The sequence below is a fragment of the Toxorhynchites rutilus genome, chromosome 2 (assembly GCF_029784135.1).
Source record: "Toxorhynchites rutilus septentrionalis strain SRP chromosome 2, ASM2978413v1, whole genome shotgun sequence".
Lineage (NCBI taxonomy): Eukaryota > Metazoa > Arthropoda > Insecta > Diptera > Culicidae > Toxorhynchites > Toxorhynchites rutilus.
Window position 1 is genome coordinate 62,603,116 of NC_073745.1, and position 27,250 is coordinate 62,630,365.

Sequence of the window (27,250 nt, forward strand, 5' to 3'; positions counted from 1 at the left end):
GGCATAAAAAGTAAAACAGTTTCCGTTAATGAGGCTAATGGAAAAAAATGTTGTGATAATGAACGATGAATGAACAGAATGAATCAAACTAATGCTTAGGTCCTATTATCGCTACTTCATTTGTCTATTTTTTTTTTGTTTTTACTTATCGTCAGTACTGAATCATTGTTTTTCGATTATATTGGTTGGCTTTCATTCAGGAATGAAGGATTTATGAGGAGTTAAGGGTAGGAGAATTGGGAACCAAAGGCAGTTTCATTGCTAAAAAAATATGATCGGATTTGTCTGTATGAATTTTATTTTCATGCTGAAATAAAATTCAAATCCAATTGAGTGAAATGATTTTTATGTGTGTTGTAGTAATGTAAACGAGATTTGCCTTAGGCTGCCCTACTGCTGTTTACATGAATAACATAAACATTACTTTTCCTTGTAAAGAAGAGAGCGCTAGCTAATCAATATGTATAGTTATTTACAGGTTCAATCTGATTTTTTAAGAGCATGCAAATTGCTGCTGGAACTAATTCATTTACTGAACAAGAGATAATTTCCAATTTTGACTGTGGCTTGCAGCAAATTTTAAACTACAAACGAAAAACAAAATATCAAAAAACATTCATTCACGTTTGTTGTTTTGTAGTTTTTTGTTACATAGACATGAATTTTCATCAATTCTTCTTGCTCCCAACACAAATTGTTCTATCCACACACGCAGATATCATTCATGATACTGACCCGAAAGGTGTGACAACTTCCCGTTCATCTGCTGAACTAGGGTGTTATAGCATTGATTAACATCATAAAACATTGAGGAAAATACTGTTCCCTTCCACGGTTGTTGGTTAGTGTGTTATCATTTGTTTTTAGTTCTGCCTTTTTTTTCGCTTTGACACGTTGAGACACGCGGAACGGTATGAATAGTAGTTATAAGTCGAAAGCGAAAGCTCAAATCCTTAAAAGGTAGACCCCGTCGTAGCAAGTCATCGGGAACCGAACGTGTGAGTGTGTGTCACAAATGAATAGAAGTAGGTGGAGGGAGGAGGAGGTTAGTGCAATCGACGACGATAGCTGCCACCACTTCAAATCACTAATGCCATGTCCTTTTTGCTGGGCAGGTTCGCTTTCTTACCCTGCCACAGCGAGTTGTGTATCGTGAAGGCGTCGATCGTCACGGTGAGGTGTTTCGTGTGTACTTGGGCAAAGCACTTGCCGCCGGAGTTGTATCTGTGGGTGGGAAGAAAAAAGTGTTTATATTAAGGCACATGGTTAGAAAAAAGTTTATATGGTTCCAATAATCTGCAGCTGGCATGCCTATAAATCGAATCACTTTCTCGCTTCGCATCCTGATTCATCTCGCAAATATACCATCGTGCGGGGATACTCTCGACAATTGAGGTTTCGAACAAATACTAACAGTTAATATAACTGCACAGATTTTAAATAAAAAAGGAACGAGAAATTGTTATTTACCATTCAAACTTTGTTGCACTACGGTCGAAATAAATAAGTGAATTTCAAAAGTGCCGCGAGTCTTCGTAGTATTTGGCCTCCCAAGCAGCCTTTTCAAGGTTCGGGGTTGATCTTAGAATTTTCATTCGTCGCTCACCGTTGCAGCTTGAGTTGCTGTACTACCCGTTGGGAATGCCCCGCCTAACCATTGTTTGTCGATGAAGCCAAAATTGGACATAGTTCGTCGTCACAGTTTCAGGACCATAAACACTATTTACACTCCAGTAGCCTGCATTGCGGTTTCGCCTTTATCGGAGTAAATATTGTTTATTACCCCTTCACAATGAAGACAAATTTATGCAAATTTTTGTCGGTAACCAATCAGAGTGAAGCGTGGAATCACTTATAAAAGAGCAAACAATGATAGAACTTCCCATGCTTTTGCTGCGAAAAAAATACGAATTCGCGTTGCCTTTACAGTAGCCTATGCCCACATCAGAAAGTTGGAACAAGACAATCAAGATGGTTTCAACAATATATGAACCAAGGATGCAAAATTTCGAAAGAACATGTTGAAATCGAAAAGCAATTTTTATCAGTGCAAAATATCTCCACCGACATTCTTCACTTTTTTCTATCGCGGTGCCGCTGTGCCTACGACCGCTGGCTCACCATCTCGTTTGTTTTGATATAGTTTTCGTTCCATCAACAGAAATATCAGTTCATTCTCGACGTCAGTGAATGCTCAAGCCGAAAATATCACCTTTCATTGCGTCCTGGTGAAATTTTCGTTGGTCATACACCCATAAACTCAGCACTCAAATGTGCCGTTGCCCATCGATGTGTGTGCAATAAGCGGCACAAAAATGGGACCGGGGCTAGAAACATACTAGGAAAACACACACGAACACGCGTTTAAACGTCTGACGCGGTGTCAGTGAGATGATATTTCCTTGTATGGAATTTTGTTCCCTTCCACTGTCAGCTGATCGAAGATGCGTATGAAAATTTCGGGCGTAAATTCTCAGTGAGACAGTGGAACGAATGAGTGTGGGGAATAATGCAAAAACCAAATGTTCCACGTGACGGAGTGTCGGTTGCATGGAATTAAGTTTGGTTCATTTGTCATGAACTGCAGGGGAATTGGTGGTTGATTTTGATGTTGTCTCAATATCTTGCGCTGTCAGTAAAGTGAGTGTGAGATTTTGCAACTCTGATATGAACAGTTTCGCCCAGCTTCACATCGTTGGAAGGATGTAAACAATATCCAAGCTTGCTGCAGGATAATAAATAATTTCCCGAATTTCTATTCATACTCTACTGAGAAATACTGAAATGTATCGAGTTCGAGATATACTTGAATTCACATTTATCGATATCGACCACTCTTACACTTTGACGGCCATGAGTGCCGTACTGCACTCAAAACCTATTCCGCTGGGGCCATGAGTGCAGCACTGCACACGCGAAATGTTCCAAAGTTTCAAACGTGAGTTTGAACTGTGAGTTTCGAACGATTTCGACAGATCGCCTGAGATCCGCACACCGTTCATCGCTGCCTGAATCAGTCTTGAATCAGCTTCCGGAGAAAGCCTCGTTGGTCGATTGTATCATACGCGGCATTGAAATCACAACGAAGATGTGGTGCGTAGGGACCTGATACTCGCGGCACTTTTGTAGGATCTGCTGTAGTGTAAAATCCTGCTCCGTCGTCCAGCAACCGGGAATGAATTTTGCCTGATAACTTCCCACAAATTTGTTTACTATTAGCGATAGACGGCGAAAAAGGACCTGAGACAGAATTTCGTAGGCACCATTCAGGATTGTGATGGCACGGTAGTTCCCGCAATCCAGCTTGTCGCCTTTCTATAGATGGAGCAGATTACCCCGTCCTTCCACTCCTCCGGTAGTTGTTCTGTGTCCCAGATCCTGACTATCAACCCATCGGATTTTTAGCGTTACGTAATTTGTGCACTAAAAAAGGAAAAATACATCATCAAACATATTTGAAACAATAACCAAAATACCAGAACACTACACTTTGTTCCTAATATTCAAAAAAACACGAAAATTCATTATTTTTCGACCTTCCAGACCGGGGTCCCCCCTTAATGGCCTCTTCAGTTTCACCTATTGTTCACTGTACCGGTGTAGTCCACTTCATCGCCGTCTTGGTCTCCTGTCTGTGCGCTGTTCAGGTGCTCCTCGTAGTGCTGCCTACACCTTTTGATAACCTCGCGTTCATTAGTCAAGATGCCTCCTTCCTTGTTTCTGCACATTTCAGTCCGCGGCACAAAGCCTCTATGCGAGACATGGTTGACGTAACCACCAATTCAGTGATAAAAAACGCTTTTTTCTTGTTTTCAGCTAATCATGATTTTGAACAATTTATATAGAATAATCTGTCTCTATGAAATAAGTATTCACTGTCAAAAGTGATACGGAGGGCTTTTATAATAAACTGGACTTCCCAGCTGAAAATTGTGAACAACAGTTCTAGGCGCTTCTACGAAGAAGCTGGTGTACCTCAAGGTTCCGTCATCATCTTCACAATAGCGATGAACAGCCTATTCCTGTTACTACCGAAGCGAGTGTTCGTATTCACCTGATGCATCCTTTTGGTAGAGGTGGGGAGCACGCATCAAGAAACAGACAGCTACCAATTCAATAAATGAGCTGTCGAATGTGTCCGACCTTCGGCGACAAAGAGTGGTCTGGCGGTGGTCTGCAGTCAAGAGCACCTAGGTTGCAATTCAGATGTCAAAATTTACCGAATCTCCCGTCGTAGAACTTTCAAAATCAGTGGTCGACTGCACTTAAACCTTCAGTACACTTTCGAACTTCCTAAAACCCATCTCCAACCTTCACCGGATCAATAAACGGTGGCCGAAGCTATCATCAACAGCCAACACCCGGAAAATTAAAAGCTCCCCAAATTCTTTACTATTGCCTACCAGATTCTGCCGTCTGGTCCTTCAATGTTTCTTCGACAGTACCGCGGATCAAATTTTTCCGTATGGCGTCATCGTCAATGTTTACCAGGTTTACGGGTGAGTTGCGATGACTCCACGTGCCACTTCATTTTTGGGTTGATCGACGACAGGTGTTCTGATCTATCATTTCCACAGTCTGTTAACCAGCAGTTGGCGGAATGGCATGTACGGCATGAGCTGCAATACCACGGAGGGAATGATTTGGCGTCAAAGCTGATGAGTACGTTGAGGGCGAGAATTGATGAGCTTCCGCAAGTGTGGTCAGCAGTACTTCGTAGGTCAAAATTCGCTCGTCATTGAGCACATTCGAGAGAGCGTACAACACGGGTATTGCTTGATTCAAGTTTTACCCACTACCGTTTTCTTCTTACCTTTTTATTTTCAGAAGCCGTTTTCCCGCCAAATTTGCGCTGCGTTGTGTTGTGCTGTGTTTGAGTGAGAAAAAGTGCTGCAAAAGTCTGTATTAAGACTCAGTGAATTTGAAATAAAAAGAAAGAATAGAATAAGAAAATTATAAGCGAAGTTATAAGGAAACCAAAAGAAGAGAATATATTGGTGATCCAGTTTAGTGAGTGCCAGAGGGCCTCTTCGAAGGCTATTTTTTCATTTCGTGGTATTGAGGTGTTTCTACGGCGATAACCAGAGATCTCGGTTAATCACTGGTTGTTATCTTCAGGTACGCGGTAAGCGAAACCATTTTTCTTATCTTATCTCATCAATAAATACCATATTAAAAACTCAGTGGGTCGCTTAGCCCAGCCGTCATTATGGCGGCTAAAAGCAGTGGTGGCGCGGTACCACCTGATATAAATAAAAGGCGCAACAATTATAATTATACAGTTCCACTTTTTATGGACCCAAACGGCGAGTTCGGGCAAGCACATTTCCTTTTGCTCCAGGCAGAGGAAGGTTGTAAACTTCCAAAGAACCCGTTTATAATTGGGAAAACCATCCAAGATGCGGTGAAGGGTGATATCCCGATACGTGTTGAAGGTGAGAAATCCCGAACATGTTGAAATCCTTCTTTCTCTGAAGGAATTAATTGTCGGTACAAAAATTAATGTCATTTACCATCCAACGCGCAATTATTCTAAATGCGTCGTTACTTGCTGGGAAGCCATAAAATTGTCTGAAAAAGACCTTATGGCTTCACTAAGCGATCAAAATGTAACGAAAATTCATCGTATGACTAAAAAGGGTAAGGATGGTGAAGTAATTCCTCTTCCTACTTTAATATTGACGGTTTTGGGTACTGTTCCTCCACAATTTATAAAATTTGGTCTACTAAGAGTGGCAACCAGACCTTTTATACCAGAGCCAATGCTCTGTTATAAGTGCTGGAATATCGGACACACAAAATTGCTTTGCCCAAGAAACGAACCACTTTGTGGAACTTGTGGCGAAGAGCACAAAATTGTCAAAGATACCAAATGCGTCAAACCAGTTTTTTGCCTTAGATGCAAAAACAATGAGCATGGATCTTTCAACAGAAAATGCCAATTTTACCAGGACGAAAAGGAAGTCCAACGGCTTCATATTGTCAAGGGGATCTCGTTTGAAGAAGCGCGTAAAATTTCAAAAGGCGGTAAAACCACCTATGCAGGAGTAGCGCAACTAAGGCTAACTCAACACAAAACAGATGACGAATTCAAAAAAATCATCGAAATTAAAAATCGCGAGATCGAAGATCTTAAGAAACAATTGGCAAATCTTAATAAAAAAATTGATTTGCTATGTGCTAATGAATCTTTTGCCGAAATGGACACAGAAAGCGATCGTGAAAATACTAACATCGGAATTCACACTGAACAACCAAAACACACCATATACATGAACAAAAAACGATCAAAAAAACACAAACGACATTTAACAATTGATAACGGACAACAACCGGCAAAAAAGACTCCGACTAGAGAACACATGAAAACTCCACCAAAAAAGAAACAAACTAAGAAAAAATCACTTATAATCGGACCCAGCAACACACAAATGAAAACAAATATGGAAATAGACCAATCTTTTGACAAAATGACGCTAAAGCCATCCACTTCTGGTAACAGTACATCTGCCCCAGCTAGAAACAACTCTTCATAAATGGCTAACAATCCCACCAAAAATAATTGGAAAATTTTTAACAATTTAGCCGTCCAATGGAACGTTAGAGGTCTCGAGAAGACTTACTGATTTACAACTATTAATTTCCGAAATTAGTCCCATTATTCTTTGTATTCAGGAAACAATGACTCCTGGTAATTTTTCTTCAGATTACATAAAAAATTATGTAACATATTTTAAGGAAGGCCCCATCCCATCTTCAAACGGGGTTGCAATTGCAATTAAAACCGGGTCCCCCCATAAACTCCTTAAACTCAACACTTCAATGCAAGCAATAGGAATTTTATCTGAATTCCCAATTGCAGTTACAGTTGTTAGCCTGTACATCCCACATCATGCTGACTTGACTACACTTGGTGGTCAACTGGATCATCTAGTTAGCCAGCTTCGCCCCCCATTTATAATTAAGGGTGATCTTAACGCTCACTCTCATACTTGGGGTAGTACACACCTCGATCGAAGAGGAGAGATAATTGAGGATTTCATTTCCGATCACTCCCTTCACATTTTGAATAATGGTCAACATACCAGATTACACTCTTCTAATGGTCTCACAACCGCCATTGATCTCACTATCGCTTCTAGTCAACTTGTTTCGAAGCTATTATGGAACGTTTATGAAGACAACTGTAATAGTGATCACTTCCCCATTATTATTTCCCTTGGTAAGTCTTCTCCGGAAGTACCCACTAGACCAAGGTGGAAATTTGAATTCGCAGATTGGACTAGTTACCAGTTAGATACTGAAAACCGCCTCTTAGCCAGACAGGATTGGTCTGCAGAAAGCTTTTCTCAGACCATCCTTGAAATTGCTTTATTGCACATACCAAGAACCAGTGGAAATCCTGGGATAAAGTGCGTCCCTTGGTGGACCCCTGAGGTCGGAACTGCTATTAAATGCAGAAGAAAGGCGTTAAGAAAATTGAGGAACACCAACTCAAACAGTCCGCTCAAGCCTATTCTGTTGAAGGAATTCCAGAAGGCGCGAAGCGAAGCTAGGTCTGCCATTTTCTGAGCCAAACAGGACAAATGGGCCAAGTTTGTCGAAGACATCAACCCTCAAACGTCATCAAAAGAGTTGTGGAGCAAAATTGGAAGGCTAAACGGCAAAAAGAGAAGAAACCAATACAATCTCCTTATTTATGGTCAATATACTATTGACCGTAAAACAATAGCAGAAGCTTTTGGAGAACATTTTGCCAAAGCCTCGTCCAACCATAACTACAAATGTCTTTTCCAAACCAGAAAAGCCAAATGTGAAAATTAACTTGTTGACTTCAACTCCGATTCTGAGTTTGATTACAACAGGGATTTTTCCATCATCGATCTTGAATGGGCACTTGGTAGAGCGAAAGAAGGCTCTGCAGGACCAGACGAGATTAGCTATCCTTTGTTGAGAAATCTGACCTACCTTGGAAAAAAAGTCTTATTGAAACTTTACAATAAGGTATGGTCCAGCGGGAATATTCCCAATTGCTGGAAAGAAGGTCTGATAGTTTCACTTCCGAAACCAGACAAAAACCAACATCTTCTTGACAATTTCCGACCTATAACTCTTTTGAGTTGTGTCGGAAATGTTCTAGAAAGGATAGTTAATCGACGCTTAAAGACCTTCTTAGAGTCTAATAAGCTACTAGATCCAAGACAGTTCGCTTTTCGTGCGGGAAAATGCACAGAATATCACCTCGAAGAATTAGAGGCTATTGTACATGACGTTATCGAGTAAGATCACCACGCAGATGTGGCCTCACTTGATCTTAGCAAGGCATTTGATAGAGCATGGAGGTACCCAGTATTGAGGAGTCTCTTCGACTGGGGGATCCGTGGAAGACTAGGTTTTTATATTAAAAGTTTCCTAGAAAATAGAACCTTTAGAACCATAGTCAACAGCACAAAATCTTCACTAAAAATCCAAGAAAATGGAATTCCCCAGGGCTCGGTTATATCATCAACCCTCTTCTTGGTCATTATGCAATCCCTTTTTGCAAAAATTCCTGATAATGTAAAAATCCTTGTTTATGCAGATGACATTGTGCTAGTTTCAGTTAGCGTCGCTGCTTCAGCAACAAGGAAAAGACTTCAGAGCGCAATTGATTCCGTTCTAGACTGGGCCCAAAATCTTGGTTTCGAAATATCTCCGGAAAAATCTAAAGTTCTTCATATATGTAGTCCAAAAGCTCACTTCAAAATTTCCAACCCCAGAATTTTCGAAACCCAAATCCCCTCAGTCAAAATTCTTAAAATACTCGGAGTAACCTTTGACAAGAAACTTAGTTTCTTGCCACATGCTCAGGCGATCAAAAAGCGAACCTAGTTTCCGAACATAGGAAATCTCTTTTAAGGATAGTAAATGCTTGGTTAATTCCAAAAATTCTCTATGGAGTAAGCATCTTCAGCAGAGGTGGCGAAAAACCGCTTAAAACGATCGAACCGGTATACAATAAGGCAATAAAGATAGCCATCGGTGCCTTTGTTACAAGTCCCACTCTCGCTGTTATGGCGGAAAGTGGGAAGCTACCATTCGATCGGCTCGTTACGAAGATTGTAACCGATAGAGCTATCCGTTACCTTTCAATTCCTGACCGCGACCATGATGTCCCATTAATATCTCGGGCGAAGGACCGATTCAAAGAACACACCAATCAGGATCTTCCCGATATATGTGTACATTCGACGGTTATGGAAAGGAATTGGAATGTGAAACCGCCGAACGTCAACCTTGATTTACTCGAGGAAGTTCGTGCAGGAGATCTCCAATCAAAAGTAAAGGCATGTTTCAATCACCTCGTAGAAACAAAATTCTAGTTTGAACATCAAGTTTACACTGATGGTTCTGTAAGCACTGACGGTGTCGGTTGTGGAATTTTTGATAACCAATACACTGGTAGCTTCTCGCTTCCTCCTCAATGCACAATTTTTAGCGCAGAAGCTTTTTCGCTTCTAATCGCTACCCAAGAGTGCACACATGATTCTCTTCCTACTGTTGTATTTTCTGATTCCGCGAGCTGTCTCCAGGCTCTTCAAAAAGGTAAAAACCTTCACCCATGGATCATTGCAATAGAAGAAGCTGATTCTGACAAAAATATTACCTTCTGCTGGGTTCCCGGTCATACCGGAATTCCTGGAAACACTGCCGCCGACAAATTAGCCGGTAGGGGCAGAACCCAAGAACCCCCTAATATACCCATTCCTCGCTCTGATGCGAAACTTTGGGTAAAACAACAGATCCGCCAAAGTTGGGACATAGCCTGGAGAAATAGCAGATCAACTTTTCTTCAAAGAATTAAAAACAACACTCTTCCATGGCATGACAGAAACAACAGTAAGGAAACACGGCTTCTCACCCGTCTTCGAATGGGCCATACAAAGGTCACTCATACATATCTTTTTCAAAGAATTAAAGAAAAACCTCAATGTTCTTGCAACGAGGCTCCCATCTCTGTAAGTCACTTGCTACTGGATTGCCAACATACGAAGGATGCTAGAATTAGGAATAGTATTGGACAGAACCTAAGAGACATATTAAGTAATTATGACACTCAGGAGAATAACTTAATTGAATTTTTGAAAGAAACAGAACTTTACAAGAAAATATAGAACATTTGAAACAAAAATAATAAAAATAGTAGAAAAGAAAATCGGAGACGAATGAATTGTTAGATTTAGAGTCTCCGTAAACAAAGAAAAAGAAGAAGAGCGTACAAGTCGCTCTCAAACCCCACCCATATGAGGTGAGCTTGGTGGATTTTAATTCCACCGAGCTCTAGAGTCAACCAACTCCAGAAGTTGCTACGCATTCTGCACAACTTAATACGTATGCTCAACATGCAAACAAACATTTGTTGTTTGGAAACATTCAAGAAATTTTGAAAAAAAAATATTTTTGAGTATTCATAGTTTGAATGCATAACTGACATAGTCAGATGCAGCCATCATACATCATTTGAAAATTAACTACTATCAATATTTTGAGCTATAAGCTACATCTACATTTGAATCAAATTCTCTGTAGAGTCCAAACATGCTTTTCGTGATAGTGTCCTATTACTTAAAATTTTATAATTAATGAATATAAGAAACCATTGAAACACTGCTCATATATGTAGTTACTTTTCTTTGTTCACAGTACCGCTATGAACGTAGAGAAGAAATCTTGATTTTTTTTGTGATAATTACTTAAATTTCTTTGCAATTGAAGCTTCAAGGTGATGATGAAAATAATCAGATTAGTAAGGAAATTTAAATAACATAGATGTGGCCGGTGAATTGGATTCATTTTTACCTTCCGGACGTATCATTGATTTACAACAAATCCGGAGCACCTTTCCAGACATTTCATTAAATTTCTTCCAAACATACTTGTTTTTGTTCGTCAAGCCACGTAAACTACCGACGGTGACGCTTCGAAAATGTTTCGCTTCGAAAATGCTTCGCTTCGGAAATGAAAATGATACAGACGAAACAACTTGGTGCTTACGTGAAGCAATGGGAACAATTGTTCATTGAAGCGATTGATTGTCCACATAAATTGACGTATTTTCCAAGATTTTCCAAAGGGAACAAATACGTTTTCATTCACAAAACCTCCTAGGCCCTCTTTTCACCGATAATATTCACTAACTGGACAGATTATCTTATCGGAAATGTGCATGGTTATGCTTTTAGGCCAAAGAACAACAAACATGCGTTTTTCCAATACTAATGGTATTGGTGATATGCTAACATGGTCAGCTTAGACCACGAACGAACACATGATGCAAACATGGTCAGCTTAGACCACGAATGAATACATGATGTTACTTTCTAATTTGTTATTTTGTTTTTTTTTGACGTAGGACTACGTCTTGTGCTCCCTTGGCCGAGTGGTTAGCGTCATAACTAACATGCCGGGTGTTCGGGTTCGATTCCCGTTCTGGTCGGGGGAATTTTTCGTCAAAGAAATTTCCTCCGACTTGCACTGTGATTACGCGTATTCTAGAGCTTGCCACTCAGAATGCATTCAAGGCGTGTTATTTGGCATAGAAATCTCAACTAAGTACTAATAAAAATGACGCAAGTAATACTACGTTGAAACGGCGAAGTTCCTCTAGGAACGTTAGTGCCATTGAAGAAGAAGAAGAAGAACTACGTCTTACATTAAGGGTGCCAAATCAGAAAACAGGTCACGTTTTTATGAAAAAAAGTTTATGTTAATAACTATTTTTGCTGCGAACGGATTTTACTGATTTGCATACCAATCGAATCATAAATTTTCTAAGATTTGTTTGATATTCTATATATAACAACCCCATAGTCTGTATATGGTTTAAATTGATGAAAATTGAAAGCATTCCCATTTCCCCATACATTTGTTCTGTCCATTTGTGTGCTTTCCCGAACAGAGCTGACAATAACGAGCAACCTATGCAGCCGCTAGAATAGAAACAGTCGGAAACGAATGAATCGTTGGATTTAAAGTCTCCGTAAACAAAAGAAAAAAGAAGAAGAAGAAGAAGAATAGAATCAAAGAAGGGGGATAGCGAAAAGAGAATATTTGCGAAGTAAGTAAGTATTGTAATTTGAGGAATTTGAGGAAAATTCTCAGAATCTTTCTGTGTCCGAAATGTTTCCCCTCGAGCTGTAAACGTTAGCGAATATTTCACTTGAAGTTTATCGCTGCAACTTTGTGCATCTGTTAGACGTGTGTTTGATACTTGTTGAATGGCGATGCACGGAAGATGCCTCTCGTTAAATACTCAGTGCAATGCGTGCATTGATATATAGAAACAAATTGCAACACATGACCAATTAGTGTGTTGTTCTCGCAAAGGCAAGAAAGAATCGTTGCTTCTCTAAATGATTCTACAAAACCACGCAAGCCATTAAACCTTTTCTGGGTCCCCGGAACTATTCACTAAAGAGTTATTTATGAACTTTCGACGTATTCGCAAATGATATCCGAAATGATGAACCAAAAAATTTAAAAAAAAGATTGCGTAGTCCTACGTCCTAAGCGGTCGTGTCTCGGATACAATCCCGTGGATTTTTTTTAAATGTTCCTTCATTACGCGGCCTTTTATAGGTCGTGGCTACAGAGACCAGCCCAGAGACTGAAAGTCTCTTCGATAAAGGACAAAAAAAAACAGTTGTAATCTGAGTTGTTCTACCCTCACCCGTTGGGAATTCCCCGTCTAACCATCGATTTGATTCAGCGTTAACGGCAAAGCCATAAACACTTTATCATCTTTATCGGAGTGAAACTTAAAAACTCGATTTTCTCTCTTCGCTTGTTTGACCACAAACAATACTGGATCAAACAATCGCAAAGATTGAGCTGTGTTTGGTACGAAATCTTATCTTTCTAACGCCCCCTAGAGTAACCAGATTGCACTTATACCACACGAGAAACAGATAGATCTATTGTATATTCGAATATTTTTAACTACACATTATATGTATTAAAGTAAATTTTAAAAAAACTAAAAAAAAGGGTCGGAAGTATCTCCGCGCACGACGGTAACTCAAGCATAGACGACTACAGCAGTGGTTACCTCTGCGTAGTTCAGAGACGAATGAACTCTCAGAGTTTAAAGTTTCTCTTAGTTCAACATCGTCATCATCATCATCATCATCACCTCTTCGCACTTACTTGAAGAACTTATCGAACATCACGTCATCCACCTGGCTCGGACCGGTGCCGTACAGCTTGATGATTTGCTCGTTTTCCGGCCAGTAGCCGTACAACGCCCGGAACTGGCAGCCTGCGTCACGGAACAACACCAGGAAGTGTTTCGCCTCGGATCGGGCGATCTTTTCCAGCACCTTCTGTTTGGCCTCGCGATTGACGGCACCCGGGAAGACACAGTACTCGACGGCATTCAGGATAATGCCCCGGTTTGATTTGGTCGCTGGTTGTTTGTAAAGCTTCGGGCCTATATATGCAGGGAAACGTAAAAAAAACACACACAAGAGGTTTATCAGCATACAATCGCTAGGAAGGCTCACCGCGGGGTTAGTGTACAGTCGTATAAATATATTGCGTTGCTTATCAAGCCAAACACGCGTAGGTTCGGAAGGGAAGAGGGCACAAGCTAGCTATACAAACCATTGTAATCCATCATGGAGCTGGCGGTTGAAATGTCGCTGGATCCATCATCGAAACCGCGACGTTTCGTGATCAGCCCCGGTGGCAGCGAGCCCGGGCCCGACGGCGACGGTAGATGGCGACTCGAGGGTCCCATGCCGGGTGACGGAGCGCGTCTCGGTGGCGTCGCGCGTCCCAGGCCGGAATCGGAATCTGATGTTAATAATTGTGGGATGCGAGGGATCGATCAGCAGCAGCAGCATTCATAATTTCGTGATCGTGTTTCGGACACATTCAACGCAAGACACGCGAACCCCGCACATGCCAATCAGGGTGTTTATTATATTAGGTGCCACGGTCACACAATTGTGTTTGGCGAGATGATGAGAAGAGAAATGAGAGAAAAGGTACGATTTAATAACTAGTTAGCAGCTGTCAGCTTGAGAGAATTATTATTTTTCATCTCTTTTTTGTGAAGTGTGGAGTTATAGAGCTGTTAGATATATTAATTTCATAGTTCTTAAATCAGTGGATACAGCAAGAATTATAGTATTAGTCCAATTGGGAAACTGTACAGATTTTCCAATGCCTTAATCTTGATAGATGTCATGAAAACAGAAAGGAAAAAGTAACACAATTAAGGGTAATGTTAACGTGAAACATAGATTTTTTAACCATAAACCAAAACAATTTTCAATTCAGGAAAGCGGAGGGATGCTCAATGAAGGTATAATGAATAGAACAGAAAACACAAGAAAACATATGCAAATCCAAATCCACCTACGGTGGAAAACAAAAAAAAACTTTATTTCCTGAATGTTTTGTTAACAACACATACAATCCCGTTACGTTAGTATACTCGTATTCAACCCTTTGTTACTGTTCTAAACTGGTGTTAGTGTTTACGTGCTAAATACTATTAGAAGCATATCCTGTGTGAGTATCTACAGCCGCACCGACAAAATTCACTGTATTTCACATACAGGTTGGAATCTTGTCATCCCGTTTCTATTGACACATCTACCGTACAGGGAATGTTTCTGGCGAGAGCCAGTGACAATATTCCTTTGCGTTTTCTCAGCACGATTTGCTAAACTATTGCCTTCTAGCAGATACTCAAGAGTGTCTGTGAGAGATTTTTGAGTGATGGAAACATCCCGTTCACATTTTATAGCGCCACAATGCTTGACACTTATCGATCGCTGCTCGGTCTGCACTGCAACCGATCGAAATGATTGCAGCCCATCAGCTGAACTCCCAGAACGAGCCTGTTGTCGCTGGTTTGCAGTTTGACACCGCGTACAGTACCACAGATGGTAACCATCATTATTGGATGATTGAGTTTCACGAGGAGGTAAACTCATACGACGAAACGATGCTCTGTTGGCATGGGTGAAACGCTGATCTGAATGGATTGATGGATGCTTTCCCAGCTCATTGACTGAAGCACACGACACACACAACATCTTCTAACGCAAGCAAGTGTTTGACTACTATTTGCTAAGGCGAATAGTAAATATTCCCATCATCTTTCTGCTAGTAACATAGAGGTGACAATTCTACAGGCTTCTAATCCACAATTAACACACCTCTTATATTCTTCGACTGCGGGGCTTGTATGAGAATTTACTCACTGAATGATTTAACATCAGTCAATATTAGGATCATTATTCAAAATATGAATTTGGGCACCAGTAATAGAAATCACACACAAATTAACGGTCTCTTAACGTACGCGTTATCTTTGTTTGGAACAAGAGAACCCGACCTGTTTGTTCTATTTTGTGTGTTTCAGAATGAATAAAATATCCAGATTTGGCTAACGTATAAATCAGATGAAAAATGTTATACAACATCTACCGTGAGAAACGTACGACTCTCCCATATCAAAACCATTAACGGTTCGACAAACAGAAATTATATGATCTTTTTTCATACAGAAAGCCGCATGACTGTAGAAAGGAAATCCAATTTTAAAGTACATATTGGTTGAGAGCGGTAAAATAAAATTTGCTTGGGGCCGCAATAATCAAAGAAAACCTAATCCACAAACAATTTATCCGAGACACTTTCCAAAACCAATCGTTCATGTAAATCCGCGTGTCCATGATGACGAATTTACAATTTCAACATCTGGGTCCTGTTCCATAATCAGCCTTATATTCGTTACAAGTTACAAGTCTAGTAACTACAAGTGCTAATATTGACGAATTTACGTAAGGCTGCATCAGCTCATGCGACACCTATATTAGAGCTCAGAGCCACAAAAGTGATAATGTTTGTTTTTCTAAGCACCTAAAAACGAGATTTGGCCATTAAATGGTAAGAAAATTAGATTTTTGTATACAGTGGAACCCCGATTATCCGCGAGCGAATAATCCACGGGGCGGATTATTCGCGACAGCGAGTTCCAAGGTAAATCTATAAGCCTTCCCGGAATTTGTCAGTGAATGATACGCTCATGCACTTTTGTTTTGGTTCATGGTTTCACAGGACACTGGAATACACGACCTTGTAGATGGATAGTTTAATGATTTATGTATTGATAAAACAAAGTTTTCATGCTGAAATATCCTTTTTGACGTAGGACTACGTCTTTCATTTCTATACCGGGGTGTAAAATCAAAGTTTCGAAGACGAAAGCGTTACGCCGGAGACCGAGATTTTGAGCGTTAATAGCTCTCAAACAACTGAACGAAATGGTATGATAAACCCTTCATTCGAAAGATCAAATGTCTACGCGTTATATGCCTTTTACTTTTTGATCCAAAAACATGTTTCAATAGTCTTAAAATTGCTTTCAAAACAGGCTATTGAAATCACCAATCGGTATATAAGCGAGCGCCGCTCGGAAATCCACTCAGTTATAATGGAACAGTGGTTGGAGCATGTTGTTGCTATTGTGGTGAAGCTCTTAGTTTATAGTGAAAACGTGGATGAACGGTGTCACCAAGAGCCTGTTTGTGCACCTTAGGCCAGAAGGGAGAATCCATCAGGAGGAGAGTGATGCCACAAACAGTTCCCCAGGAAGAGATCGAAGCAACCGCCACACACACACATACACGCGCGGAACTCTTCGTTTGGATGCCATTCAGCATCGAGAAAATTCCGGAAAGATTCAATCGTTGCTGAAAAATAATCTGCCAGTTCCCCTGGGAACTGAAAAATACATTCATGCGAAAGAGTTTATTTTAATGTTTTCTATCCATGTAACACTGACCTAACCTGAAACGCATTCAGTTTGTTTGGGACTGTGACGGAGCGCAGAAAAGCCGATCCATCAGAAAGAGAAGAGAAGACGACCGAGAGAATACCAGCATCGAAAATTGGTTCCGCTTGGGACATCGGAGCAACTGCCACACACACACATACACGCGCGCAACTCTTTACGTTTGCTGGTTATCGAGAAGAATCCGGAAAGAAGTGATCGTTGCTGCAAAATAATCTGCCAGTTCCCCTTGGAATTGAAAATTACATTCAAGCGAAAGAGTTTATTTCAACGTTTTCTATCCATATAATACTGCGACCAAATACAATTGGTTTTGTGATTTTTCAATCAAGTGCAATTAACAGGTTGTTATCGAGTTAGCATTAACCACTGGTGGTGGACTTCGAGAAGAACCCGGAAAGATATCGCTGCTGCAAAATAATCTGCCAGTTCCCCTTGGCATTGAAAATAACATGCAAGCGAAAGAGTTTATTTTAATGTTTTCTAACCATATAACACTTTCCTGCAAATAGCAGGAAAGCTTCTGAAGATTATTCTTCCCCAGCAGTAGGATATTTTCGTATCCGATATTGGATGTATAAAACCTTATACCTCCAACGTAACGCTCTCGTTTTCGAAGTCCCCCAAATATTCATTTATTCATTCATTCAGAATGGATTCAGATTCAACTTCAAACAAATGATCACTAAATCAACGATAGTTCTACGTCACCATTGCGGTTATACCAAGATATAACCCACTTCTTGTTTATGGAGTTTGGAACTCATTTTTAGTCATTTATTGCGTTATCAGCGATTTTCGATATTCGCGGTGAGCTAGCCCGACTATTCTGCGGATAATCGGGGTTCTACTGTATTTACAAATGTTTCAACACGCGATTTGATCAAAGTCATAGATAATCTTCGGAGTTTTTAAGACATTTTCCAGAAGCTCATGCTGTGGATAGTAGCGAAGTATTCGATATCATATCGGGTTTTTCAATAAAAGCGCTACAATAGCTCTTTTTTAATTAAAAGAAAAATTAAAAGAAAAACTGGATATCAATGAAATTCTTTGTTCATGTGAAAGAAGTCCAGACGCTGAACCCAATTTTCGACGGTTTTCAAGCATAAATCGGCCGATACTGCTGCAATTTTACGTTCGATATTCCTACGAAGTTCATCAATCGTCGTTAGCTTGTTGACATAGACCATAGACTTGACGAGGCCCACAGGAAATAATCTTACTGCGTCAAATCGCACGACCGAGATGGCCAATTGACTGGGCCACTTCGTGAGATAACACGCACACCAAACTTGGTTTTTCAATAAATCGATTGTTAAATTCGCTGTGTGGTTTGTGGCGCCACAAATTGCCCAAATCTACATCATACTAAAGGGTGTGTCACATCAAATTGCATCACGGAAAAAACGCTGCGTCGTGAATTAATCCTGCGCACTCATTTCGAGAATCCGGAGTTGTCACATCGGGACATCGGTAAGATGCTGGGAATCGTCCAATCCACGGTCAGCAGAGTACTAAAACGATACTTCGAGAACCTAACCATCGACCGGAAGGTGAAGAACGGCAAAAATGGATGCACCGTCAGTGAAAAAGATCACAAGCGCGTAGTTAAGCAGTTTAGACGTGATCCGAGAAGTTCGGTCCGGGATGTCGCCAATAAGCTGAATTTGTCAAGTTCATTCGTCCAGCGGACCAAGCAGCGGGAGGGCCTGCGTACATACAAGGTTCAGAAGGCTCCTAACCGCGACTAAAGGCAAAACATGGTGGGGAAGACGCGTGCCCGGAAGCTGTACACCGAAATGCTGACGAAGCCGCATTGCCTGGTAATGGACGACGAAACCTACGTCAAAGCGGACTTTCGTCAGCTGCCGGGCCTGTTGTTCTTCTCCGCAGAGGACAAATTCAGCGTTCCGGAGGAGATTCGCAAGCAGAAACTATCCAAGTTTGCCAAAAAGTACATGGTGTGGCAAGCGATCTGCTCTTGCGGAAAGCGGAGCGCCCCCTTCGTGATGACCGGCACGGTAAACGGGCAGGTTTACCTTAATGAGTGCCTACAGAAGCGCTTACTACCGCTATTGAAGCAGCACGAGGGCCCGACCATCTTCTGGCCGGATCTCGCTTCGTGCTACTATTCAAAGGACGTGTTGGAGTGGTACGAAGCCAACGGGGTCACCTTCGTTCCAAAGGAAATGAACCCGCCCAACGCGCCGGAGCTTCGCCCAATAGAGAAATATTGGGCGATTATGAAGCAGGCCCTCCGGAAGAACCCAAAAGTTGTCAAATCGGAGGCGGACTTCAAGAGAAAATGGATTTCTGTTAAAAAAAACTACAACCTGACGTTGTACAGAACCTTATGGACGGGGTAAAGAGGAAGGTGCGAGCATACGGGCTTGGGCTCGAAGTATGAATAAAAAGAAAATGCCAAAAATAGTTTTTATTTTACTGTCTAAAATTTTCAAAAGGATCGGTCTACTGGGCGAATTTCTACAGCGTTTTTCCATGATGCAATTTGATGTGACACACCCTTTATTCAGCACAAAAATATTCAGTTATCATTGGCGGTAGCGATTCCCATTCACAGTAACGTGCCGGTCTTGATCATCACGGAAGAAGTACGGTCCAATGACGCCACCGAACCATAAACCGCACCAAACCATAATTTTTTCGGGATGCAATGGTGACTCATGGAGTATGTGTGGATTGCTGCCTGATCAATAACGCATATTTTGCTTATTGACGAAGCCATTCAGCCAGAAATGAGTCTCATCGCTGAAAATGATTTTTCGATGAAAATCCGGATCATTTTCAAGTTGTTGCTCAGCCGAATTCACGAACATACGATCCTTCTGGTGGTCAAGCGGCTTCGATTCTTTCGTCAATTTGATCTTGTAAGTATGTAGGCCAAGATCTTCTCGCAAAATTCGCCACAACGACGTCACAGAGATGTACAACGCTTGAGAACGACGTGTGAGACTGATTTGGTTCTTCCTCAATTGATGCGCTAGTGATGCAATACTTTCGACACTACAGGCACTTCTTTGTCTCACTGGTACGGAAACATTTTGTACTTTGCCTGTGGATTCAATTCCTTCCACTAAACGCAGGCAGGACGACTATGACGACCGTAAATTGGACGTAGCGCTCTTAAAGTTGAGGCCATTGACTCCGAATTTCGGTGGTAAATTTTAATAATCTCGACTCGTTGTTGGATTGTATATTTTTCATTATGAAATGGCAAACCTTACTGAAGAGAAATATCAAGAGAGCGGGAAAAAATATGGCGTCGTTTGCTGTCCCTATCGGTCTATTTTTGTAGCGTCTCTATTGAAATACCCGTAATTAGGATTGTTGATATCATTGATCATGCAGTGGATTCTTCTCCGATACGAGATGGATGTAAAAGGTTTGTATATGAAGCGCAAAATATGCCACCCATCGTTCGCCTAGTAAACAAAAAATGCAAATTACAACATTTATATCAAGCCATTCTTCATATGTTCTGAAGGAAACAATGTAAAATGATGATTTTCTAACCATTTCAGTGTAGAAAATGTACTTGAAATCGAAAAATTTGAAAAAAAATCTGATTTAAAAAAAAAAAAATAACGAATTTAATACCAAAAAAACAAAACATCATCATTTTATTCGTTGCGCCATCTGGTTGTAGGTCTTTCGTAAATTCGTAAATTCGTCAATGGAGCATTGCATAATAATCTTACATCGAACTAATAATACTACATGGGCTGAAAAGTCCCGGGATTTTCAACAGAAGATTCATTTCGAGAGCTACAATTGTTTAAGTGTCACTACCTGAACCTTCGTATAGAAAATGGTTGCAGTGGTTGACGAAATGTAGTTCCACTTCTGCCAGTAGGAATTTCAAAAGAACGAGTGGGATGCATTTTGCACGACATTTTGTACATGAATCCGTGCGATGAGTGCCACGTTTTCTGACTACCAAAAACAACGGCGCGTTGATGATTCAACAGTCGGTTTTTGCGTTGTTGAAGCGTAATTGAGTGGACTTCTTTCGACGTTTTGTGACAATGGATGAAACGTGGATACATTACCACATTCTGAGTCCAATAGGCAGTCTGCAGAGTGGCTCTGAGGCATCTTTCGAAGACGTTTCGTACTACAAAAAGGGAATCGAAATGCTGGAAACTCTCTATACCAAGTGTATTGGTCTTGAAGGAAACTATGTTGCGGTTATTGGTCAGCATAGTTTCCTTACAGCTTTTTCCAAAAAAACGATTGTTTTCATTAAAATTTCCGGGACTTTTCAGCCCATTTCAATCACTATGGTGTATCGAGAAATGTTATCTTTTTTTTTTAATCAAAAATTGAAGCACTTGAAATAATGGAAAAATTTGGGGCATTAAGAGATTCATGGTTACTCTAATTTATATTTAAATATATTTCTATGCCTTTTCTCGATATACGTGTTTTTTCAGAATTGTGACTATGTTGTGCGATGTAAAAAAAAAGGGGAAATGATTTTGGATTGTCCGATTTAGGGTGTTTTCATGCAACTAGTAAATGCACATCGATTTTCTTTAATGGAAATCACATAAATCAAGACGAGTTTGTTGAAAAGTCCCAAGTCCCTAGTTGCTGATAATACCATAAGGCGTTCAAATTGTCCAAATTTTCATGTTTTTTAACGATTTGCTTCAAAACGAAATTATGATCATGGTTTGGCCAGTTTTAGAAATTACTATTTCTGAATGATAAAATTTGGATTTTCCAAGTAGATGTTGTATTTCACATTGCTTGAGTTTGCTGTCATCATATCGATCCATTCATAATTCAGGCTTTCTTCAGAATATTGTCTTTCTTGGGGATTTTAAAGGTGAACATCACTTAACAAAGAGAAACTTTATTTCTGCTACACATGAAAGACAACATAAAAAAAAACAAACAAACTTCAGCGCGCCAAGCGGCTGCGTAACAATGTGGACAAACCAACATAAGTGCATTGAACGAACCATGATCAGAATTGAGGTCATCAAGATGCATTAATTACATGACTTAGATGTATAAATCTGATTCAAATGGTGAGCAAGCATGATGTTTGCAATATTTGTAAGTGTCATAATCCTGAAAAGGTCTGAATACGTACCAAATAATCATCTAGTGGTTAACTGATAGTTAGCTCGAATGAGGGGCGTGTTGGCACCAATAGAAGGTGGACTTTCCAATTCATTAAAATATGTGAATCCGTAAAAATATCCTATGAAACTACTGTAAAGTTTGAAAAAGACCTTTTTATCTATATGTTTGGAGTCATTTGAATACCTGATTTGATACAGGTGCGCTAAACTAGAGCATTTAAAAAAGTGGACAAACCATGATCATATTTTCGACTGGACAAACCAACATCATTTACCTTATATTTCCAAATTTAGATTTTTCAAGACATTAGAGCCCCGTACTGGTTTATATTTTCTAATAATAAATATCTAATAATTTAAAAAAAAATTGGTAAATTTCATTTTTTTTTAATTTTCCAATATTTTTTTCTGTTTTTCATATTTACAGAGTCGGACAAAACGTTAAGACCAATGCTGAAGCAAAAAAGAAAGTGACACAAATTTGAGAAAAAATAATCCAAACCATCCAAATTGATTTGCCTTGTACGAAGAAATTTTTTTAACATCGCATTTTGAATGAATGACTATTGTTTCAACCACAGATTCTTCGAACAATGCAAATAAATTATTATAAATAAATTGATGCACTAGATTGGATTATGTTTTTCTCAAAGTTTTGTCACTTTCTTTTTCTGCTTCCGCAGTGGTCTTAATGTTTTGTCCGAGACTGTATGATTTATTTTTCATAATGTTTCGAGGATTGAACCTTATATTTTTACCTAATTTACACCGTCTGCTTTTTCTCATGAATTCAACATCTGATCTGTTTGTAGAATTATCCAATTTCGTATGAATACGCTGGTAATTCGTTGTGTTTTCGATGGTAATTTTATTTGAAGATATGTCTTGGTACATCATAGTATGATGCACTCAGAGTATTTTTTCATGTTTTTTTTATTTCCAAGCGTAATGAGGTGCAATTCCAAATGAAAGCGAACTAAAAGTGCAGATTTTAAAAACTTGTTTTTTTGATTCGAATGAAAGTTTTTATTCCATTTGGGTTGGAGGAAATATGAGTTTTCCACAGCGTTTGGGAATGTTTAGACTCAAGTGTAACTTTTGAAAACGGCGTATCGATTTTAGTGAGAGAAATCTTTGATCATTGATCAGTCCTACCGAAATAGTGTCTTAGAAAGAGTTATAGAGTATTGATGTTTAAACACTTCTGAAATCATTCCCTTCCTCTCATCAAATGCTCTAAGTTTTTCTAAGTTTTTTCATGACATGATTTCTAACAGCAACACGTTTCGACATGCAACTAAAAGCACAAAACAGCCACGCGCAACCAAGAAGGCAAAGTTTCCCATCACAAAGCATAGAAACAAAAGGAAATTGAACGGTGAATGACGTGTATCTGAGTTATTTTCTCGGGGGAAACTTTTTTTATGCGATCCCTATCTACCGCACAAAAAAGGTTTTTTTCAAAATGTGTACCGAACACGATTTTTTAAAGCTGCTGGAGGAGTTTTGCACGATTTATTTTTTTTATTTTATAGGTCTGCCTTTATTTTTTTTATTCACAAAAAAAGCTTTAATTTGCAAAATCTAAAAAAACATTTTTTTTTATTTTTTCATATCAAATAGAGAGCATGTGGAAAATTTAAAAAATGGGTACAAGATTTTTGACGAACTTTGTGGAACATCGAATTTTTATGAATTTTCGAAACTTCCAATTTTTTTATGTTAACAATCATTTTCAGCCACAAATTATGAATTCTGATGTAATTTGAAATAAAAAAGCTTTTTATCAATCTCCTTCCAAATGCAGCCATTCTCGAGATATTTGAAAAAAAAACATTTCTAATTCATTGTCTTTTTCAATTTTAATGTTTTTATAAATTTATATATTTTTTTTTATTATTTAAAAAAAAATCATATGAAATAGAAATTCAAAAATTCATTTGTATTAAATCATATCAGGATTCATAATTTGTGCCTAAAAATGATTGTTAACATACAAAAATTCCAAGTTTCGAAAATTCATAAAAAGTCGTCGTTCCACAAAGTTTGTCAAAAATAGTTTTAACCATCTTGTACCCATTTTTTAAATTCTCTAAATGTCTTATATTTTATATGAATAAAAATTTAAAAAAATTGAAAAATATATATTTTAGATTTTGCAAAAATTAAAGTTTTTATTGTAAATAAAAAAAGTACTAAATTTTTTTCTCAGTGTATATTTGTTTCACCTTTAGACATCAATACTCTATAACCCTTTCTAAGACACTATTTCAGTAGAACTCATAGTTTTTGAGAAATGAATTATCAAAGATTTCTCTTACTAAAATCGATACGTTCTTTTCAAAAGTTACACTTGAGTTAAAAAGTTCCCAAATGTTCTGGAAAACTAATATTTCCTCCAACCCAAACGGAATACAAATTTTCATTCGAATCAAAAATACTCATGTTTTGTCATTTGTCGGTTTCATTTGGAATTGCTTAATAGTGTTACGTTCCGCTCTTTCCTTCGCAATTTGAAAAGTTGTTGTTTAGCTGTATTTTGTCGATCATTGTAGTTAGTGTTTGGACAATGTATAAGCGACTTCAATAGAGTCATCAGTTTGCCCAAGTTGACCACTGATAATCTTGGTGTTATAGGGGCGTTTACTAGGCAAATTAATTATGGATTGCCATAATTCTGTTGGCAGGAGATTTTGGCCACGAAGGTTTCCCATGAATGCTTTTTGGCGCTATATATGTCGCTCTTGCAGCGGATCAAACTTCCTGAAACACTTGTATCGAGTTTTCTCGCATCATTGTCCTTTGTAGTTTGATAGACTTCTTCACTCCAGTGCTCCAGCCTGAGCTGTTGCACAGTTATTTTTTTCCTTGTCAGCGGAGTCTGTGAGGCTATGAAAGGCTAAAGGCTAAAGCTTAGAGTTTAAATCTACGATGTATTGGAATATTTATTCCGCTAAACAAAGCCCTATGAATATTATTCAAATTATACCGTAAAACTCAAGAAAAATAATAGTAGTTATGCAATAAAAGGATGCTTGGAACGATTTATGCATACCATATGTTACTTGTTTATTCAATCTGAATATACATTATTGGCTTGAATATTTCATATATCTGTATTTCACATAATTTGGGTGAACATAGAGAAATAAATAATAACGTGAAATTTTAATAATTATGTAGCAGTATACATATGGTTGTTCTGTTATTTGATGATTCAATAATTCTAATTGCATTGACGTGCTTCTGAAATCGAGTCAACGATCGCTTCCAGTAAATTCAGGAAATTGTAAAAAGCTCACATTATCATCATTGTTTGTGTGTGTGCGTTAATCTTTGTTTAGTCTACCACCCGTGATTATGAACAAAAAAGATTACAGATCAAATAAGTCATAAATTGGCAACTGAACTATGAGAAAAAAATACGTCAAAAATCGGTGAAATAATCATAAGCTTGTACACTAAAAACCAACCACAACTAAGCACCGTATGTAAATAACAACTTAAAAATTTGAAAGCGTCGTGTAATAATTTTTCTCCATTAGACCACTGTGTCATTCGTTTTTTCTCCTAAGAGAGATCCATATCCGCTCATTAGTAACCGTTTAGATTTTTCCACCAACTTCCACCCTGTTTATTCTTCTTATATTTGCACAAATGGAGTAATACTGTTCGAGAGTGTGTGTGAATGAGAGAAAGAGAGGAGGAGACAGGTGTTGTGTGATTTGACGAGGAACCTTACCGCATAAATTCATCAGGGAATTGGATTTACGTCCCCGGAAATTGGCACCTTTCGCTAGCGAGATACGTGATAAGGTACGACCTCGTTCGATCGTCGCTGGTTCTGCAAAACAATTATAGTTGGTGATGTGTGATCGGTTTCGTTTGTTTGTTTGTTTGGTTTTGTTTGGTTCTTGTTGTTGTTGCTTTGTGAACTCATATTCTCTCGCACACCACACCCTGGATAATGAGGCTGAGGCAAGAGATTCGTGTTTTTTTTCATATGGTTGGAGGAAAACAACATACATCAAGGCTCTGGTATATTTGAACGGCACAACCGGTGTTTAGTAAGGAAACGAAGCTTTGAAATAAACGGTGGAAAACCAACTAAAGGTAATCGTTTGTCATACGCTTGAACTTAACCAAATGTTATATCTGTACTGTGGAGTTTCAATAAAGTATAGAAGGATTATTGAATAAATTTAAAAAATGAGAAAAAATATGAATGTCTCATAAAATACCTCCACTTAAAGTATAGGAATGAAATTATACTGAGAGGAAAAAAGAAGCCCTGACACCTTAGCGCGAATAAATCGAATGCAGTCGTGTGAATTTGGGCTTCCAAGAAGAATCAGATTCTTCCATGGTACACGGTTAGAAGAAATATGGCGAAAATAAAAAAAAACGAGAAATTAAACTAAACGCCACCAACCTAGAACCGTTAGTAAATGAATAATTTTCATGCACTATTCTAATTGGTTATATCAAATCAAGAAAAATGATGAAATGCGTGTTGTCATTCCAATTCGATAATTATCATGCGTAAAATGGGGGTGGGTGTCGAATTTGGTTTTGATCTACCGGAAGGTTAACTGAAATGGTTAGGGAACTAACTAAGGAAAGTTAATACAGTTGTGTTAGAAAGGCTTCATAGGTACGAGAGTGTGTAGTAACCACCACCAACCTCTTCCAGTTTTGTACGAGCCGCGTCGACCAATCGGCGTTGAACTGCTACTTGGATAATCATCCGGTGATTCTAGAGAGATGGATGGATGATTTGCGTGGCACAACATTTCACAGGGGCACGCGCGATATACAGGTGCAGTTATTACAGGTGAAGAAAAAAAGAAAGAAAGAAAATGAAAAAAAAAGTGTTGGTTAGTTTCACTCCGACACAGCTTCTAGGAACGCATGTGATCGCATGTTTCTCAAGGCATATTTCGACGACGGACGACGAAAGGTGCAAAGGCTAATCTACTGAGTGGTTTGTCTTCACAATGCTAACTTATTACAACACCAACACCAGATGATATTATTGAATTTTTAGCGAACATATGTTGATGACAAACACTTGCAAACATCACAAGCCGCTTCCACGGAACACTATTCTTCATGAAATTAGCACGTGAACATTTGACGAACATTAACATAGGTTCAAGGCGGGATTGCAGCGAGACAAAAGAAAACAAATCGCTGATAACATACAAACTGAAATACTGAAACAAGGCTAGGGGACAAAATGTTGAACGAAGCAATGATAAATGGATTATAACAGTACAAATAG

The 27,250-nt window shown here is 39.0% G+C and overlaps 1 protein-coding gene across 32 annotated transcripts in view; it reads right to left on the bottom strand.

The window, feature by feature from the left end:
- Positions 1 to 329: 329 nt before the first annotated feature.
- LOC129766483 (patronin) overlaps positions 330 to 27,250 on the bottom strand; it is a 194,909-nt gene continuing 167,988 nt past the window's right edge. For 22 of the 32 annotated variants that reach the window (XM_055767020.1, XM_055767017.1, XM_055767021.1 and 19 more), the window contains 5 exons: positions 26,651 to 26,722; positions 25,709 to 25,810; positions 13,642 to 13,833; positions 13,186 to 13,468; positions 330 to 1,224 (listed from right to left, as the gene is read on the bottom strand). In XM_055767020.1, the coding sequence (XP_055622995.1) occupies positions 1,080 to 1,224; positions 13,186 to 13,468; positions 13,642 to 13,833; positions 25,709 to 25,810; positions 26,651 to 26,722 (794 nt within the window). In that variant the 3' untranslated portion in view covers positions 330 to 1,079. The remainder of the gene's footprint in view (positions 1,225 to 13,185; positions 13,469 to 13,641; positions 13,834 to 25,708; positions 25,811 to 26,650; positions 26,723 to 27,250) is intronic. The other 10 variants (XM_055767046.1, XM_055767037.1, XM_055767029.1 and 7 more) reach the window with 4 other exon arrangements.